At 34.5% G+C, this 17,013-nt stretch overlaps 1 protein-coding gene across 3 annotated transcripts in view; it reads left to right on the top strand.

Annotated features, from left to right (window-relative positions):
• ABCB7 (ATP binding cassette subfamily B member 7) overlaps nt 1-17,013 on the top strand; it is a gene marked incomplete at both ends in the record, with an annotated part of 147,162 nt that overhangs the window by 65,006 nt on the left and 65,143 nt on the right. For 2 of the 3 annotated variants that reach the window (XM_079727705.1, XM_079727704.1), the window contains 2 exons: nt 262-348; nt 9,324-9,443. In XM_079727705.1, the coding sequence (XP_079583831.1) occupies nt 262-348; nt 9,324-9,443 (207 nt within the window). The remainder of the gene's footprint in view (nt 1-261; nt 349-9,323; nt 9,444-17,013) is intronic. The other variant, XM_079727706.1, reaches the window with a different exon arrangement.

Raw genomic sequence — 17,013 nt, 5'->3', positions numbered from 1 at the left:
AGTATATTACAAGTTAAATCTTTTAAACATTAATTTCAAAAACTATTTAGAGAAAGTAACTTCTGTATGAGTAATTTGTTATATCTCAATATTCTTTGTATAAATGTATCTGTAAGTTTATTATGAAGGTGTTTTACTTAGCTATGCTAGGCTCAAAGGTATGCCTCTGAATTTATTGGGGGGGACATTCATTAGATCAGATTTTTAAAGATCTGAAATTCTTTAATAGCTAATGGATGGCTTGGTATCATCTTCAACTAGGTTCTTCAGGTATGGCCACTGATAGAAAAGAGGACATGTTGGCATGGTCATGCAGGAGGAGGACTCCACACAGACCCGAAAGAAGGGGTAAGAGACAATAACAAGTACCTGGAAATTCTTATAGCTGATTGGAAGATAGATAAATTAAAGATTGTTATATTACAGAATATTTTGATTGACTCATGTAACTGCAGGTTTTCTAATATAAAACCATATGAATTGACAATGGTTATATAGATGAGATTTTCTCAAGCTTAAGACAAAAAATATTGTGATTGACTAAAAAAGAAGAAAAGTTAGTTACCAACCTAAATATTTTAGTTCTTTATTTTAAATAGCATTGGTTGCGGTTATTTGTTATATAATCTAGCATTATATATAGATAAATTACATTTAGCTCTTACAAGTAATGTGTATGTGTGTTAAGGTTAATGTTTTCCCTTCTATACTCTTGGTTTAAAGAGATTCTAGAATGTCCCCTAGCTTCATGGTAAATCCTCCATTTACCTAATCCATTTATTTAATTATCCATATTCTTTATGATTATCATTATACAGACAAGCTAAACAGTAGGGCCACTGAAATCAAAAGATTTAATTGCACTACACTTTTTCTAAGTGAGTGAAACTGTCATTGGAATACTGTTATACAATTCTCCATCTGGCCCTCTTTCTCTAAGCTTGCCTTTATTTTCTTCCTCTAACTTCACCCAACCAGTATATGCATGGTATCTCTAAGTAGAAATGATATTTTCAGGTTTATTGGCAAGTGAACAAATTTTATGTAAAAGTGCTCTCTAAATTGTAGAGAGATAAATAAATTTTATTTTATTGGTGTGAGGTGATTGGTAAGAAAACCTTTCCAGGGCTTTTCTCCCTGTTTCTTTAATCCCCCATGTAGCTTCTTTCACAGAACTCAAAACACATCACATTCATGTTTCTATCCCATTTTTACATATTAACATTTGTCCTGGTTGTCTTTAGAAACAACAAAGTATTATAAAATAGAATTTTAAAAAATTAATACAAATACTGAAATTTGTTTATCCATATATTATGGATATATGAATATGGCATGATATCATATCGTTAGCATGATATTTGTCAGCTTTCAGGATTGTCACGAAGGCCTCTTAAGGATAGTTTGTAAGTAATGCTCTAAACAGACCAAAAATATGTTGACTAATACAGGAAAAGCAGTCTTAGACTCAAGCAATATAAACTTCAAGTTAGATTCTTTATTCTCCAGTAAAATAAAAACAAAGCAAAAATCATTGTAAATCTTTATATTTGATCTCTTCTTTATCGTTTGTTCCCTGCCATCTTTGTGTTACTTTAGCCTCATTAGCTAAAAAGAATCATAGAATAATAGAGCATGAAGGCTACACCAGAAAAGAGGCAATATGGAGTTGAAGTTAAAAGCCTGAGCTCTGGAGCCAGACTGTCTAGATTTGACTCTTGGCTCCATCATTTCCTACTGGAATGACCATGAGCAAGATACTTAATCTCTGTATGTATCAGTTTCTTCATCTTTAAAATGGGGCTGATAATCATAGCAAAGGGGATTTGAATGAGTTAACTCTTCACACCATGCAAAGCTCTTGAATAGTGCCTGTCACACAGTAAGCAGTAAATATTAGCTGCTATTACTGTAATGTGAGATTGTTAAGTCCTATACTCTGCTCTTGTCCATTCATTTTAAAAGTATGTATTATTGAATACCTGCGTTGTGCATAACTCTATGTTAAGTAACTGGAGATACAGTAATGAGCAAGACACAGTCCCTGCTGTTCAGAAACTTAACAGTTTAGATGACAGAATATCTAAACTACCATGTAGAAATTTTATCACTCAGACAAGTTATAGATTTTACCTTATAACCAACTGAAACTTTTACCACTTTACTTTCTATGCATTTCTACTTGTATGTTCTTAAGCATTAATAATGCTACTCAGAAGGTATTTAAATCATTTGTTTATCCAGTGTGGCTATAGTAAAGGGGTTGTGGAAAAAGAGTGGCAGTTTCAATATTTGGAAGCCCCTGTTGTTAAAATAGATGAATTAAAATAAAGCCTTACTTGTTTTATAACAGAATCTTCAGATTTTTAAAGGATTTTGGAACTTTGCTCCTGCATTTAAACTTTATTACGTGCCTCCTTGGGAGAAGTATCTGTTAGTAAATTTAGATAATCCTGTGCTCATAATAAAAACACGAATAATGCAGAGCTTAATATAAGGACTGCTTCCTAGACTTTGCTTGACATACTCTTTTTTTAATGTTAGAAACATATCCTCATTGATTAGATATTGCCAGAAGCTAGTAGTATTGAAAGAGAGATTAGCATTTACTAGAGCAATCAGAGGCTTTGATATAAATATTGATATAATCAAAGAAGTGAGACAGCAACTTAGAGTATTAAAAAATGGAGGATTGGAGAGAAAATGGAATAATAAGCCTCCAGGCTTGTTAAAATGAGTGGACACACAGACCAGTGGACAAGAATACCTGTATGACATGGAGAGGCCATTTTTCAGCTCTGATTACATCCATCATCAAGCAGCCTTATGATCTTTATTTGATTTCTCAAATTGACTTCCCTTTGAGATAGAGAATTCACTGAGTGGCCAATGTGAATATCAGTCAACTTGGTAGTTTTTTTAATTATAAATTATTAAATTGACTGTTGGGTTCAAATCCATCTCATATATAGAATAAGCCATTTTTTCCTAGGGCCTTTTCACTGCCAGATAAGCTTTTCATTGCAGTTTCAGACCAACAGAGCTTAGAAAACAAACTTCGAGGTATAGAAAAAGCAACAATAATTGCAAAGCTTTTCCTGACAATTAATATATCTTTCCTTTCCCACCCATAAACTCATTATGCTTATATCCCCAATAATGTGGGAAAAGTTTTTCACTTACTTTCTAGATTTTTCCATTAGATATCTACTCAAATTTCTTATCTTTTGACCTAGCTTTTATCAAGCCACTGTTATCCCTAACAGTATTGAAGTAGTGGTTAAAATTATTCCTTTAATTGCAGTTAGTTATCTTTAGCTTGGATTGAAGAGACAGTTCTTTGGATGGTTTGCGTATCCTTGAAATTGTGGGCATTTCCAAAGTCTCTGCTAAATTAGTTCTTTAGAGAGAAAACATTCAGCCTATAGCCCACATTTATACAAAACAAATAGCATCCAAAATTTTTTGGTATATTTTTTTTCTTCATCTCCATAAGTTTTGCCCCCAAGTAGTTTCCTTCTAAACCAATCCCTTGATTCTGTGAGTTAGAACATTTCTTGCTAGTGAAATTTAGAATGTCTCTAAAACCAGAATTCTTGTATAAATTCACCTTGCAAGAAAAGGTGATTCTGCTACCTTTATCAAAAATCTTTTTTTTTTCTTACACTTTTATTTTCCTATCGAAGCCCAGTGGGCTCCACTCCCTTGAAATGAGTGGATTTTTGGTAGAAAAAATTGTTCTTGCTTTAGTGCTAAATAGCCAGTGCTAAACAGCCTTTTCTGGTGAGAAATATGAAATCACTGACTTGAGAAGCAAAATGTATTCAGTTTATCAATATACAGTTATCTTTAATATCTGAGAATTCTACCAGGTGAGCTGCTCCAGGTATGTTTTAATTTTTTACTTGTCCTTTTTGTGCCCTGTCCACATGGTTATTAGCTATAGGTATTCACTTAGAGTACTTATGACTATGAGCAACTGCATCTTTCCCTCAGGTCATGCTGTTGAATTGAGCAGTGCTGCATATAAGCAGTACAGTTTGTGGCTTTCCAGTTATACACTATTGGGTCAGGTACTTCCAGTGTTACTTTCGTGTTTGTTTTAGGCCTACTGTGCTGTTTCAGTTCCCTGTGTACAAGTAGATATTCCTTTCATTATTTTTTCTTACCTGCCCAGCCTCATAAAGCTTATTAAGCTATATATTAATACCAAATAAATAAATATTTAAAAATCCGTGTAAAGTTGTGATGACTTAATAAATCAAGCATTTAGGTGTTCCTCCTGGAACTTGTCCTCATGTGTTTAAGAATAGTTAATTCATTAATTGAATAAATATTTATTGGGCATTGTTTCTAGTATCAATCAAGTTTCTTCTCTGGTACCTGCTGTTTTCTTTTTGTCCAGCTTGTTTTCACTTACTTTCATCTCTTCTATGACAGCTCTCTGATGTCTCCAAACCTTTTCTTCCAAACTCATTTCTAGGGGAAAAAAAATTCAGTACAATTTTGTTATCATTCAGAGATCTTAGTGAGCCAATTTGAATTCCTTCTTTTGTTACTCTTGTGTTTTTATTCTGAATCTAATTGCTTTCCTTTATTATGGCTAGCTAATTCCAGTATATAGTTGAGACCTTTCTAAAAACTTTTATTCCTCATACTAACGTAGTAGTAGTTTTACAGTGTAATGGGGCTTAAAATATCAGTTTCATGGTTTGAACTTGAGGCTATCTAGCTACAGCAAGAAGGCCACATTGTATATGATAGCGGAGGAGGAAAGTAGATTGACTCCTACTTTTACAGGCTTTTTAATATTTCTATAGTGTTCATTTTAGAGAACTTTTGTTATCATGATGTAGTAATCACAGTTATGTTTTTAAAACAACTTCTAAATTCTATGTACTGTGAAAATTATAAAAGTTAAAGAATTTCATAAAATTTCATATTTTCTGTTTATGTGTAAGCAAGGCTTAAAGAAAAACTACTATGATATCAACTGTTGATTACTTCAGGAATTTTGACCCTTGAGAAAGGACTTTCTTTTCTTAAATCATTGGGTTTTTCCCCCCTATACTATAATATAATTACTCCTTACATAGTGTGTTTTCAAATAATTCAACTTCTTGTCATCCTCCTTGATCATTTCCTACATTTCTCACCTTTTCTTTAAGAATGTGATCTTAAAATGGTGTATATGCTATTTGTATTGCTTAGCCTGAAATGGAAAGATGAGTTGATGTGAAGATGATATCTGATTCAGTCTCAAGCTGCGACTGGTCTCTTTTCAGCTTTAGATAAGTCTTTTGTCTTTCAGGATTACCATTGGGTGTCCAGTATGAATTAACTGTGGTGATTTTGAAAGGGGGTATATTATCTTTGAGGATCTGTATTGAGGCCTTCAATTTTACTTTACTCTTGTGCAGCAGGAATAAGTTGGTTTAAAATACTTTAAAAATGTGCCTCAGCCTCTGAAATGCCTCTTGATTTGGCCTGCTCTTTAAAAAAGACGTTGTTTTTCAAACTTTGTAGTTTATCTAAACTATAACTGAAAGACATGTACTTTACAGCCTAATGGACTCATAATGCATGATTACACAACTTTAGAACCCATTTTGTTAAATGAGGTGGTGACATTTTATGCACTAGTAAGCCAACTAGAATAATTTTCTTGCTCTTAGCCATAACTTCTCTGTGTCCTTATTGAAGAAATTTTGGGGTGTGTTGTAGAAGGTTTTTGACAAGAGAGAGTGTTTCTAAAGATATGTGGAAACAGGGCCTTTTTGCTATTATTCCATCAAGAAAAATAAGACAGACGAAACTTGTGAAGTGGGGAAGTAGTTGAAATATCGCAGTTTGTGTTATAACATATCAAATTATATTTGTTTAGTATTAGTTCAATTGGAAAAGTGAATTTTAAAATTACAGCTTTATTCCCTTTTTAAAGATACCCTACCAGTTAAGAGAGCTCATATGTGTGAGTGTATGTGTGTATAAAATAAAGCATTAAGAGCTATACTTTCAGCATTTCATGTTTTTGCAATCCAGTGTATTTAAAGCAGCTCAAGAAGGTAGTCCTGTTTTCAGTACAATATGAACAGTTTTATTTCTGTTACTGTTTACTTAATAAACTGAATAAAAGAGACTAGAAAATAGTTTGCTGAGCCTTGGATGGAATAACTATAATATAAAAGCTACCCTGTATAATATAATGTGTTGTCCTGGGTTACTTATATGTTGACAGTTTCCCCCCATTCTTTGCTGTGCAAATCTACTTGAAATTGTCTAACTTTTCCCCCCAAAATAAATTAAATTTTCTTCTTATTATATGTGAACTACAGAAAACAAGAAAGCAAAAAGAATATAAAAAATCATCAATGATTCCATCTATTCACAGCTACTGATGTTAACACTTTGGGGGTATTGCTTTCCAGATCCATTTGTATGCATGTGTAAACTCATACACACATAACATTTTTTTCTACAAAAAATGTTTTGTACTCTGCTTTTTTCACTTAACATGTTTCTGTGTCACTGCATATAGTTCTGAATGGCTATATTTTGCTGTATGCATTCACTGTAACTTGTTTACATGATTCTCCACTGTTGATCATTTAGCCTAAACCCAATTTTTCCCCTATTAAAGCAGCATGGGAATAAACATCCTTATGGCTAAATTTTTCATCCCTTTATTCAATAAATATTCGTTATTCGTTGAGTACCTTTACTGTGTGTCAGCCATTGTGTTTGGTATTGGGTTACAACAGTGAGCACAAAACACAAAGTTACTACTCATGTGGAACTTAAATTCTAGCAGGAGAGCAGTTGTTAATCAGATAATCACATTGTTGAATATGTAGTTTATAACTGAAATGGATTCTCTGAAAGAAAAGGAATACTGTTCTGTGGTAGAATATAGCCAAGGATCCTGACTGGGTTTAGGGAAGACCTCATTGAGGAAGTACTGCTTGAGCTGGCAGTTAACTAATTGGAAGAAGTTGAGGGCAGGTTGGTGTTTCAGAGAGAGAGATTATTCCAGACAAAGTGAAAGGTATTGTGCAAAGGCCTTGTGGCAGGAGGGATTATAGTCTATTTGAGGAGCTGAAAGAAAGGTAGTGTGGCATGAACACTGAAAGCAGTAGTGTAAGACATGACTAGAGAGGAAGCTAGGGGCCAGGGCAAGCAGAGCCTCATAAGCCATGCTATGGACTTTGATCTTTATCCTAAGAGTGATAGGATGCCATTGAAGGGTTTTTCTGTTTGTTTGTTTGTTTACTTCAATTTATATTTTTATTAATTAAAATTGTATTAATTTTTTTAAAAGGTAACACACTCACATGGTTCAAAATTCAAAAGGAACAAAAGGATACAGAATTTAAAAAAAAATCTTCCCCCTACCCTGTTCCCCTTCCCAGAGGCAAACATTATTACCAGTTTCTTTGGTATCTTTCCAGAGATGATCTTTGAATATAAAAACAAATATTTGGGAGTGCCCATCTCTTAACAATTTCACCATAACAAAGCATTATCTTTGCTAATCTGATTGGATAAAAAATATATCAGAGTCGTTTTAATTTGCATTTTTTATTTTTATGAGTAAAGTTGAGTATCTTTTTATATTCAGGGCCATGTATATATATATATATATATATATATATATATATATATATATATATATATATATATATATATTAGCAATGCTTTATTTTTATTTTTACTTTTTTTGAATTTTATTTATTTTTTTATACAACAGGTTCTTATTATCTATTTTATGCATATTATATACATTGAAGGATTTTAAACTGAGTAATATCTGATTGCAGGCTGAACTAATTGGACCAGGAGCAGAGCAGATGCAAGGAGATCAGTTAGGAGATTGTTGCAGTGGTTTATGTGAGAAACCACATATGATAGCTTGGATTACGTTTGTGGTGGAAACAGAAAGAGGTAGACAAATTCAGGAGATTTTTAGGAAGTAAAATTGATTCAACTTGGAGAATATTCATATATTTATTTAAAGCATTAAGTTCCCAGAAGTGGAATTCTCAGCACAAAGGGCAGAATTATTTTAAAAGCTTATGGCAGATATCAAATTCCTTTCCAGAAGGATTATTTCAGTGCACTCTCCCATTAGCAGTGTATTAGAGTACCTATTTCCATATACCTTCACCAACAATGAGCATTAACTTTCTTCTTATTTTTTAATACCTTTTACAGAAATTGATTAGATACTTCAATTTTAAAAATACATTTATTTATTTATTTAATTTATTTTTGGCCGCACTGGGTCTTCGTTGCTGCACGCGGGCTTTTCTCTAGTTGCAGTGAGCGGAGGCTACTCTTCGTTGTGATGCGTGGGCTTATTGCTGTGGCTTCTCTTGTTGCGGAGCATGGACTCTAGGCACGTGGCTTCAGCAGTTGTGGCTTGCGGGCTCTAGAGTGAAGGCTCAGTAGTTGTGGCACACAGGCTTAGTTGCTCTGTGGCATCTTGGATCTTCCCGGACCAGGGCTCGAACCCGTGTCTCCTGCATTGGCAGGCGGACTCTCAACCACTGCACCACCAGGGAAGCCCAGATACTTCAATTTTTAAAATGGGGATTATTTCACCAACTAAAATAATATAGTAGTTTGGGAATGTGTGTATATATTCTTATTTTGGCTTTGGAAAGTGTAGGTTTCATTCTTAATATTCTGTTTCTAAAAGCTGAAACTAAAACAGAAAGATTTAATGGGAATGTTGCCTCAGGAACTTGGGAAAAAGAAAAATGTAGATTTAATTTAAGTCAGATTAAGTATGACTGGAAAGTTATGTTTTTGTTGAAATTTTTGATAACCCAGCTTCTGTTCTACATAGTCAATGCCAAGACTCATACTTTCCTAAACACTGTATTGTAACTGTGCTCTGTCATGAGGTTGGACGTAGGGTTCCAAAATATCTTACATAACCATACTGATAGAGGCCAAACGTATGTAAAGATTTTGACCACAAAGATGGAAATATGGAAATGTTTCTTAAATTTTATGTAATATTTTGATAGCTTAATAGATAAGAAATAAATGTATAGATTACTTCAAATAAATGTATGGGTAACTTTTTGACAATATGAGGATGACTATAGCTGAAAGTAAGAAATTTAGAGAAATAAGTAGCTTTTAAAAACTATTGAAATAGTTTGAGTTTAAAAGATATTGACCTTAGATTCAGAATAAAAGTTATGTTTGTAATGTTTTCGTATTTTCCTCAAATATTTACATAATTCTACACTATTGAACTATATTTATTTTTGAAATGACATGTTACTCACTGCTTTTGTTCTCTCTTTCAACAGTTAAAAGATGTTGATACTCAGAAAATCATAAAAGCAATGCTCTCTTATGTGTGGCCCAGAGACAGGCCAGATCTACGAGCTAGGGTTGCCATTTCCTTGGGATTTTTGGGTGGAGCAAAGGTAAGAATAAGAGAAATTATGTATTGTTTGTTGCTATAACTAGGAAATACTATGACATTTTCTGGTAAAGAAACTTAGGCTGATATAAGTCACTTTGGGGAGTATTGTCAACATTTAGGGCCCTCGTTTATGTAACTCTCCTATGCAGTCACCAGAAATTATATGATAATGCCTGATTTATCTATGTATCAGACTTATAACAGCCTCAACCTAATGGAATTCTTCCTGAAACCAGTGTAAGATACAGGATCTTGGGTTGTAACAAAGCATAAGGAATTTGTAAAAGAAGCTCCTCAGAGTCCTGTTGGCTTTTATTTAATACATATTTCTGGTAAGCTTAGTTTTCAGTTCCTAGTAAATTGAAAAGAGGATGAAGACATTTTAGGTACATTAATAATCATAAGTGGTAAACAGCAGTGTGACATGAAGGGAAAAATAAAACAGGAAAACTTAAAAAAAAACAAAAGCCAAAAAGCTGGGCATTTTGGTACATTCAGTATAGGGACCCTCTACATCTTAGCAGCCTCCTCAGTTCATCACTATACTGTAACGCATTTTAATAAGGCAAAGTTATGATAATGACTCTGGGCTTTCAAGAAGAACTCCTTTCAATTTATTCAGATTTTAAAGTCAGTGAATTCTATTATCTTTAGGTACAATATACAGTCATAGTACATATTATAGTCTCAAGTCAGCCTTCCTGGGCTCTGCCTCTTACTAACCTTGTAACCTTGGGTAAATTGCTTACTCTCCGTTCCTTGGTTTCCCAATTTGTAAAATAAGGTAAAATAGGGTTGTCATAAGGATTAAATAAATTAACATATAAAAGACTTAGAACAGTACCTGGCACATAGTAAAACACTATATACGTGTTAAAATAAAAATAGATTTGGATTTCCATCAGAAATATAGTAAAAAAAATGTCTGCTCAAAAGTATAAATGAGATTTGGCTATAATTTGGTTATCATTCTATGTATAAGGGTAAATACATTGTTTTAGAACCCAGGTCTTATCACTTATTTCTTCTCTGTCTCCTGTGTGTTCCCTTTTATTTACTCATTCTTTACCCTATCCTAAAAATATTTACTGAGAACTTGTCATACAAGTATGGTTCTTGGCCCTGCAGGGTATTCAAATATGAATAAAGCACATTTTTTTTCTCAAATTATAACGATAAGACAAGTTTTACTTATTGTCATAATACAACATAGGTCATAAATGATTGAAAAGAAGTACCATTCAAGTATTGGAGGGCTTCAAAGGAAAGAACCACCAATATGGGGAGTCAGGAAAGGTTTCACAGAGGAGGTGATGTCTGAGATAGGCCTGGATTGATGAGTAGGATTGTTACACGTATAGGAATAACATGGACAAGATGAGAGAGATCATATAGTGTGAGTGGAGAAGTGAGTAGTCCAGTTTTGCTCTAATGAGGAGATAATGTTTCAGAGGAATTAGAAGTAATCTTGGAAAGGTAAATAGAATTCCTACTGTGAAATACCTTAACTGTAAAACTGTAAAATTTATTTAATCATGTTGGAAGTAGGAACCTCTATTTTGAGTAGAAGAGTAATAACGTTAGAGCTGTACTTTAGGGAATTAATTTGACTGTTGTATAAGATGAATTAGGGTGCTGAGAGACCTAAAGTAGGGATACCATTCATTCATTTTCATTTCATGCATTCATTCAGCAAACACTTACCAACCAGTTAGGAGGCTAATGTAGATGAGAAGTAATAGTAGTTTGTACTGGAGCAGATGATAGAGATGGTAATATGGAGAGAAGAGATGCCAGGGATATTGTGAATTAAGGGAGGTAGAATCAACAAGACTTAACAATGGATGAGATATTAAAAGTAAAAAAAAGAATAGGATTCAAAGATGATGCCAAGGATGAGAGAATGATAATGCCTTTAACAGAAGTAGGTAGTAAGTCAGGAAGTCTTGTTTGGGAAGATGAAAATTTTGGTTTTGGGCATGTTAAGTTTGAGGTGCCAGTGGAACATCAAGTGGCTCATAATACAAAATGCAAGACAAGCTCAGGAAGGAGCCCAGGGCTAGAGATATTGAGGTGATAGTTGAAACAATGCAAATTAGTGAGTTCATCAAAGAAAAGAACAGAAATAGACGACAACTGCAGACGTCACTTGTGATAAATGTGTTCCTGTAGGGAAGTAAATAATAGTGGGAAAAGGGAAGGCATGATTAGAGAGTAAAACCAAAATAATTCAGTCAGACTCCATCTATTTTCTTGTCTCCTTTCTCATCTATGGGCTCTGGTGAGTACTCTCCCAGTGAACTTCCATGGGAGAGAATTTAAATGATGATTCTGAGCAACAAACCAAGAATCCATACTTTATTCTCTTTGTCAAGCCGAAAAGAGAGAACTGTATTACAAATCTAATTTTGTTAGCTAATGTTGAAAATTTTTAACTCATATTCATTTTTAGAACAGTATTGGTTGCTGAATTGTCTTTTACCTACAAATTACTGAAGGATAAAGATTTTTCTGAGCTCCTGTTCAAGGCAGAATTAGCAAATTGCCCTTTATTCCTTCATGTGATTGTAAGTACCTTGCTGACAAGTTAAAGGCAGATAGTTTTCTGGACTTTCTTTTGAATTGAAGATAGCAGATTAGAAGATGACCAAGCTAGTCAAAGGGAGGAGTCCTAAGTACTGACATTTGTTTTAGACTTTGTTTTTAGAGTGAATTTCAATCCTTCAAAATGTAAATTTTTGTTGCTTGGTGACAGGTCGATATCAGGTATAAAATGCAGGCCAAGTTAACATCCATAAGGACTGAAATATTTTCAGAAGGCTAATATTTGATTCTCCTGTCAACAAATGCTGAGCACCCATAGAATGTAAAGTGCTGTACTAATCTCATATAAACTGATTACAAGTAAACAGAAATTAATATAGAGAAATAAGTTTTCCAAATGTATGTTTGATTTCTTTTGGATCAGGAAAAGGAGGAAATTGCCAGGTGTTATGATGCGTGCTGGTACTTTCGGAGCATATATATTAAAAGTTTTCTTTCACTAGGTAGGAACTACACCATAGAGCAACTTTAGGAATGTAGAGCATAGTAGTAGCATTTAACCATTCCTAACACCATTTGTTCAGCTTCTATACTGTCCTCAGTTTAAAAATAATCACTCTCCCAAATCTTTAAAACCGAGTCATTATTTATTTATTTATTTAACACCTTTATTGGAGTATAATTGATTTACAGTGTTATGTTAGTTACCGCTGTATAACAAAGTGCATCAGCTATATGTATACATGTATGCCCATATCCCCTCCCTCTTGTGTCTCCCTCCCACCCTCCCTATCCCAGCCCTCTAGATGGATACAAAGCACCTAGCTGATCTCTCTGTGCTATGCGGCTGCTTCCTGCTAACTAGTTGTTTTACATTTGGTAGTGTATATATGTCCATGCCACTGTCTCACTTCTACCCAGCTTACCCTTCCCCCTCCCCATGTCCTCAAGTCCATTCTCTACGTCTGCGTCTTTATTCCTGTCCTGCCCCTAGGTTCTTCACAACCTTTTTTTTTTTTAGATTCCATATATATGTGTTAGCATACGGTATTTGTTTTTCTCTTTCTGACTTACTTCACTCTGTATGACAGTCTCTAGGTCCATCCACCTCACTACAAATAACTCAATTTCATTTCTTTTTATGGCTGAGTAATATTCCATTGTATATATGTGCCACTTCTTCTTTATCCATTCATCTGTTGATGGACACTTAGGTTGGTTCCATGTCCTGGCTATTGTAAATAGAGGTGCAGTGAACATTGTGGTGCAGGACTCTTTTTCAATTATGGTTTTCTCAGGGTATATGCCCAGTAGTGGGATTTCTGGGTCGTATCGTATGCTAGTTCTATTTTTACTTTCTTAAGGAACCTCCATACTGTTCTCCATAGTGGCTGTATCAATTGACATTCCCACCAACAGTGCAAGAGGGTTCCCTTTTCTCCACACACTCTCCAGCATTAATTGTTTGTAGATTTTTTGATGATGGCCGTTCTGACTGGTGTGCGGTGATACCTCATTGTAGTTTTGATTTGCATTTCTCTAATAATTAACGATGTTGAGCATCCTTTCATGTGTTTGTTGGCAATCTGTATACCTTCTTTGGAGAAATGTCAATTTAGGTCTTCTGCCCATTTTTGGTTTGGATTGTTTGTTTTTTTGATATTGAGCTGAATGAGCTGCTTCTATATTTTGGAGATTAATCCTCTGTCAGTTACTTTGTTTGCAAATGTTTTCTGCCTTTCAGAGGGTTCTCTTTTCCTTTGCTTATGGTTTCCATTGCTGTGCAAAAGCTTTTAGATTTCATTAGGTTTATTTTTGGTTTTATTTCCCTTTCTCTAGGAGGTGGGTCGAAAAGGATCTTGCTGTGATTTATGTCATAGTGTTCTGCCTGTGTTTTCCTCTAAGAGTTTGATAGTGTCTGGCCTTACATTTAGGTCTTTAATCCATTTTGAGTTTATTTTTGTGTATGGTGTTAGGGAGTGTTCTAATTTCATGTCTTTACATGTAGCTGTGCAGTTTTCCCAGCACCACTTATCGAAGAGGCTGTCTTTTCTCCATTGTATATTCCTGCCTCCTTTCTCAAAGATAAGGGGACCATATGTGCATGGGTTTATCTCTGGCCTTTCTATCCTGTTCCATTGATCTATATTTCTGTTTTTGTTCCAGTACCATACTCCCTTGATTACGGTAGCTTTATAGTATAGTCTGAAGACAGGGAGCCTGATTCCTCCAGCTCCATTTATCTTTCTCAAGATTGCTTTGGCTATTCAGGGTATTTTGTGTTTCTGTGCAAATTGTGAAATTTTTTGTTCTAGGTCTGTAAAAACTGCCATTGGTAGTTCGATAGGGATTGCGTTGTATCTGTAGATTGCTTTGGGTAGTATATTCATTTCCACAGTGTTGCTTCTTCCAATCCAAGAACATGGTATATCTCTCCATCTATTTGTATCATCTTCTCAGTGTCTTATAGTTTTCTGCATACAGGTCTTTTGTCTCCTTGGGTAGGTTTATTCCTAGGTATTTTATTCTTTTTGTTGCAGTGGTAAATAGGAGTGTTTCCTTAATTTCTCTTTCAGATTTTTCATCATTAGTGTATAGGAATACAAGAGATTTCTGTGCATTAACTTTGTATCTTGCTACTTTACCAAATTCATTGATTAGCTCTAGTAGTTTTCTGGTAGCATCTTTAGGATTCTCTACGTACAGTTTCATGTCATCTACAAACAGTGACAGTTTTACTTCTTCTTTTCCGATTTGGATTCCTTTTATTTCTTTTTCTTCTCTGATTGCTGTGGCTAAGGCTTCCAAAACTATGTTGAATAATAGTGGTGAGAGTGGGCAACTTTGTCTCGTTCCTGATCTTAGTGGAAATGGTTTCACTTTTTCACAATTGAGAACAATGCTAGCTGTGGGTTTGTCATATGTGGCCCTTATTATGTAGAGATAAGTTCCCTCTATGCCTACTTTCTGGCGTGTTTTTGTCATAAATAGGTGTTGAATTTTATCAAAAGCTTTTTCTGCATCCGTTGAGATGATCATATGAATTTTATCCTTCAGTTTGTCAATATGGTTTATCACTTTGCCTAATTTGCGTATATTGAAAAATCCTTGCATTCCTGGGATCAACCCCACTTGATCATTGTGTATGATCCTTTTAATGTGCTGTTGGATTCTGTTTCCTAGTATTTTGTTGAGGATTTTTGCATCTATGTTCGTCAGTGATATTGACCTGTAGTTTTCATTTTCTTGTGACATCTTTGTTGGCTTTGGTATCAGGGTGATGGTGGCCTCATAGAATGAGTTTGGGAGTGTTCCTCCCTCTGCTATATTTTGGAAGAGTTTGAGAAGGATATGTGTTAGCTCTTCTCTAAATGTTTGATAGAATTCGCCTGTGAAGCCATCTGGTCATGGGCTTTTGTTTGTTGGAAGATTTTAAATCACAGTTTCAATTTCAGTGCTTGTGATTGGTCTGTTCATATTTTCTGTTTCTTCCTGTTTCAGTCTCGGAAGGTTGTGCTTTTCTAAGAATTTGTCCATTTCTTCCAGGTTGTCCATTTTATTGGTGTAGAGTTGCTTGTAGTAATCTCTCATGATCCTTTGTATTTCTGCAGTGTCAGTTGTTACTTCTCCATTTTCATTTTTAATTCTACTGGTTTGAGTCTTCTCCCTTTATTTCTTCATGAGTCTGGCTAATGGTTTATCAATTTTGCTTATCTTCTCAAAGAACCAGCTTTTAGTTTTATTGATCTTTGCTATCATTTCCTTCATTTCTTTTTCATTTATTTCTGTTCTGTTCTTTATGATTTCTTTCTTTCTGCTGACTTTGGGGTTTTTTAATTCTTCTTTCTCTAATTGCTTTAGGTGTAAAGTTAGGTTATTTATTTGAGATGTTTCCTGTTTCTTAAGGTAGGATTGTATTGCTATAAACTTCCCTCTTAGAACTGCTTTTGCTGCATCTCATAGATTTTGGGTCATCGTGTCTCCATTGTCATTTGTTTCTAGGTATTTTCTGATTTCATGTTTGATTTCTTCACTGATCTCTTGGTTATTTAGTTGTGTATTGTTTTGCCTCCATGTGTTTGTATTTTTTACAGACTTTTTCCTTTAATTGATATCTAGTTCCATGTTGTTGTGGTCGAAAAGATGCTCAATACGATTTCAATTTTATTAAATTTACCAAGGCTTGATTTGTGACCCAAGGTATGATCTATCCTGGACGATGTTCCATGAGCACTTAAGAAGAAAGTGTATTCCACTCTTTTTGGATGGAATGTCCTGTAAATATGTTAAGTCCATCTTATTTAATGTATCATTTAAAGCTTGTGTTTCCTTACTGATTTTCCTTTTGGATGATCTGTCCATTGGTGAAAGTGGGGTGTTAAAGTCCCCTACTATGATTGTGTTACTGTCGATTTCCCCTTTTATGGCTGTTAGCATTTGCCTTATGTATTGAGGTGCTCCTGTGTTGGGTGCATAGACATTTACAATTGTTATATCTTCTTCCTGGCTCGATCCCTTGATCATTATATAGTGTCCTTCTTTGTCTCTTGTAATAATCTTTATTTTACAGTCCTATATTGTCTGATATGAGAATTGCTACTCCAGCTTTCTTTTGATTTCCATTTGCATGGAATATCTTTTTCCATCCCCTAACTTTCAGTCTGTATGTGTCCCTAGGTCTGAAGTGGGTCTCTTGTACACAGCATATATACAGGGATTGTTTTTATATCCATTGAACCAGTCTGTATCTTTTGGTTGGAGCATTTAACCCATTTACATCTAAGATAGTTATCAATATGTATGTTTCTATTACCATTTTCTTAATTGTTTTGAGTTTGTTATTGTAGGCCTTTTCCTTCTCTTGTGTTTCCTGCCTAGAGAAGTTCTCTTAGCATTTGTTGTAAAGCTGGTTTGGTGGTGCTGAATTCTCTTAGCTTTTGCTTGTCTGTAAAGGTTTTAATTTCTCCGTCGAATCTGAATGAGATTCTTGCTGGGTAGAGTAATCTTGGTTGTAGGTTTTTCCCCTT

Source organism: Hyperoodon ampullatus, assembly GCF_949752795.1.
Source record: "Hyperoodon ampullatus genome assembly, chromosome: X".
NCBI classification, from domain to species: Eukaryota; Metazoa; Chordata; class Mammalia; order Artiodactyla; family Ziphiidae; genus Hyperoodon; species Hyperoodon ampullatus.
This window is presented reverse-complemented; position numbering and strand designations above follow the sequence as displayed.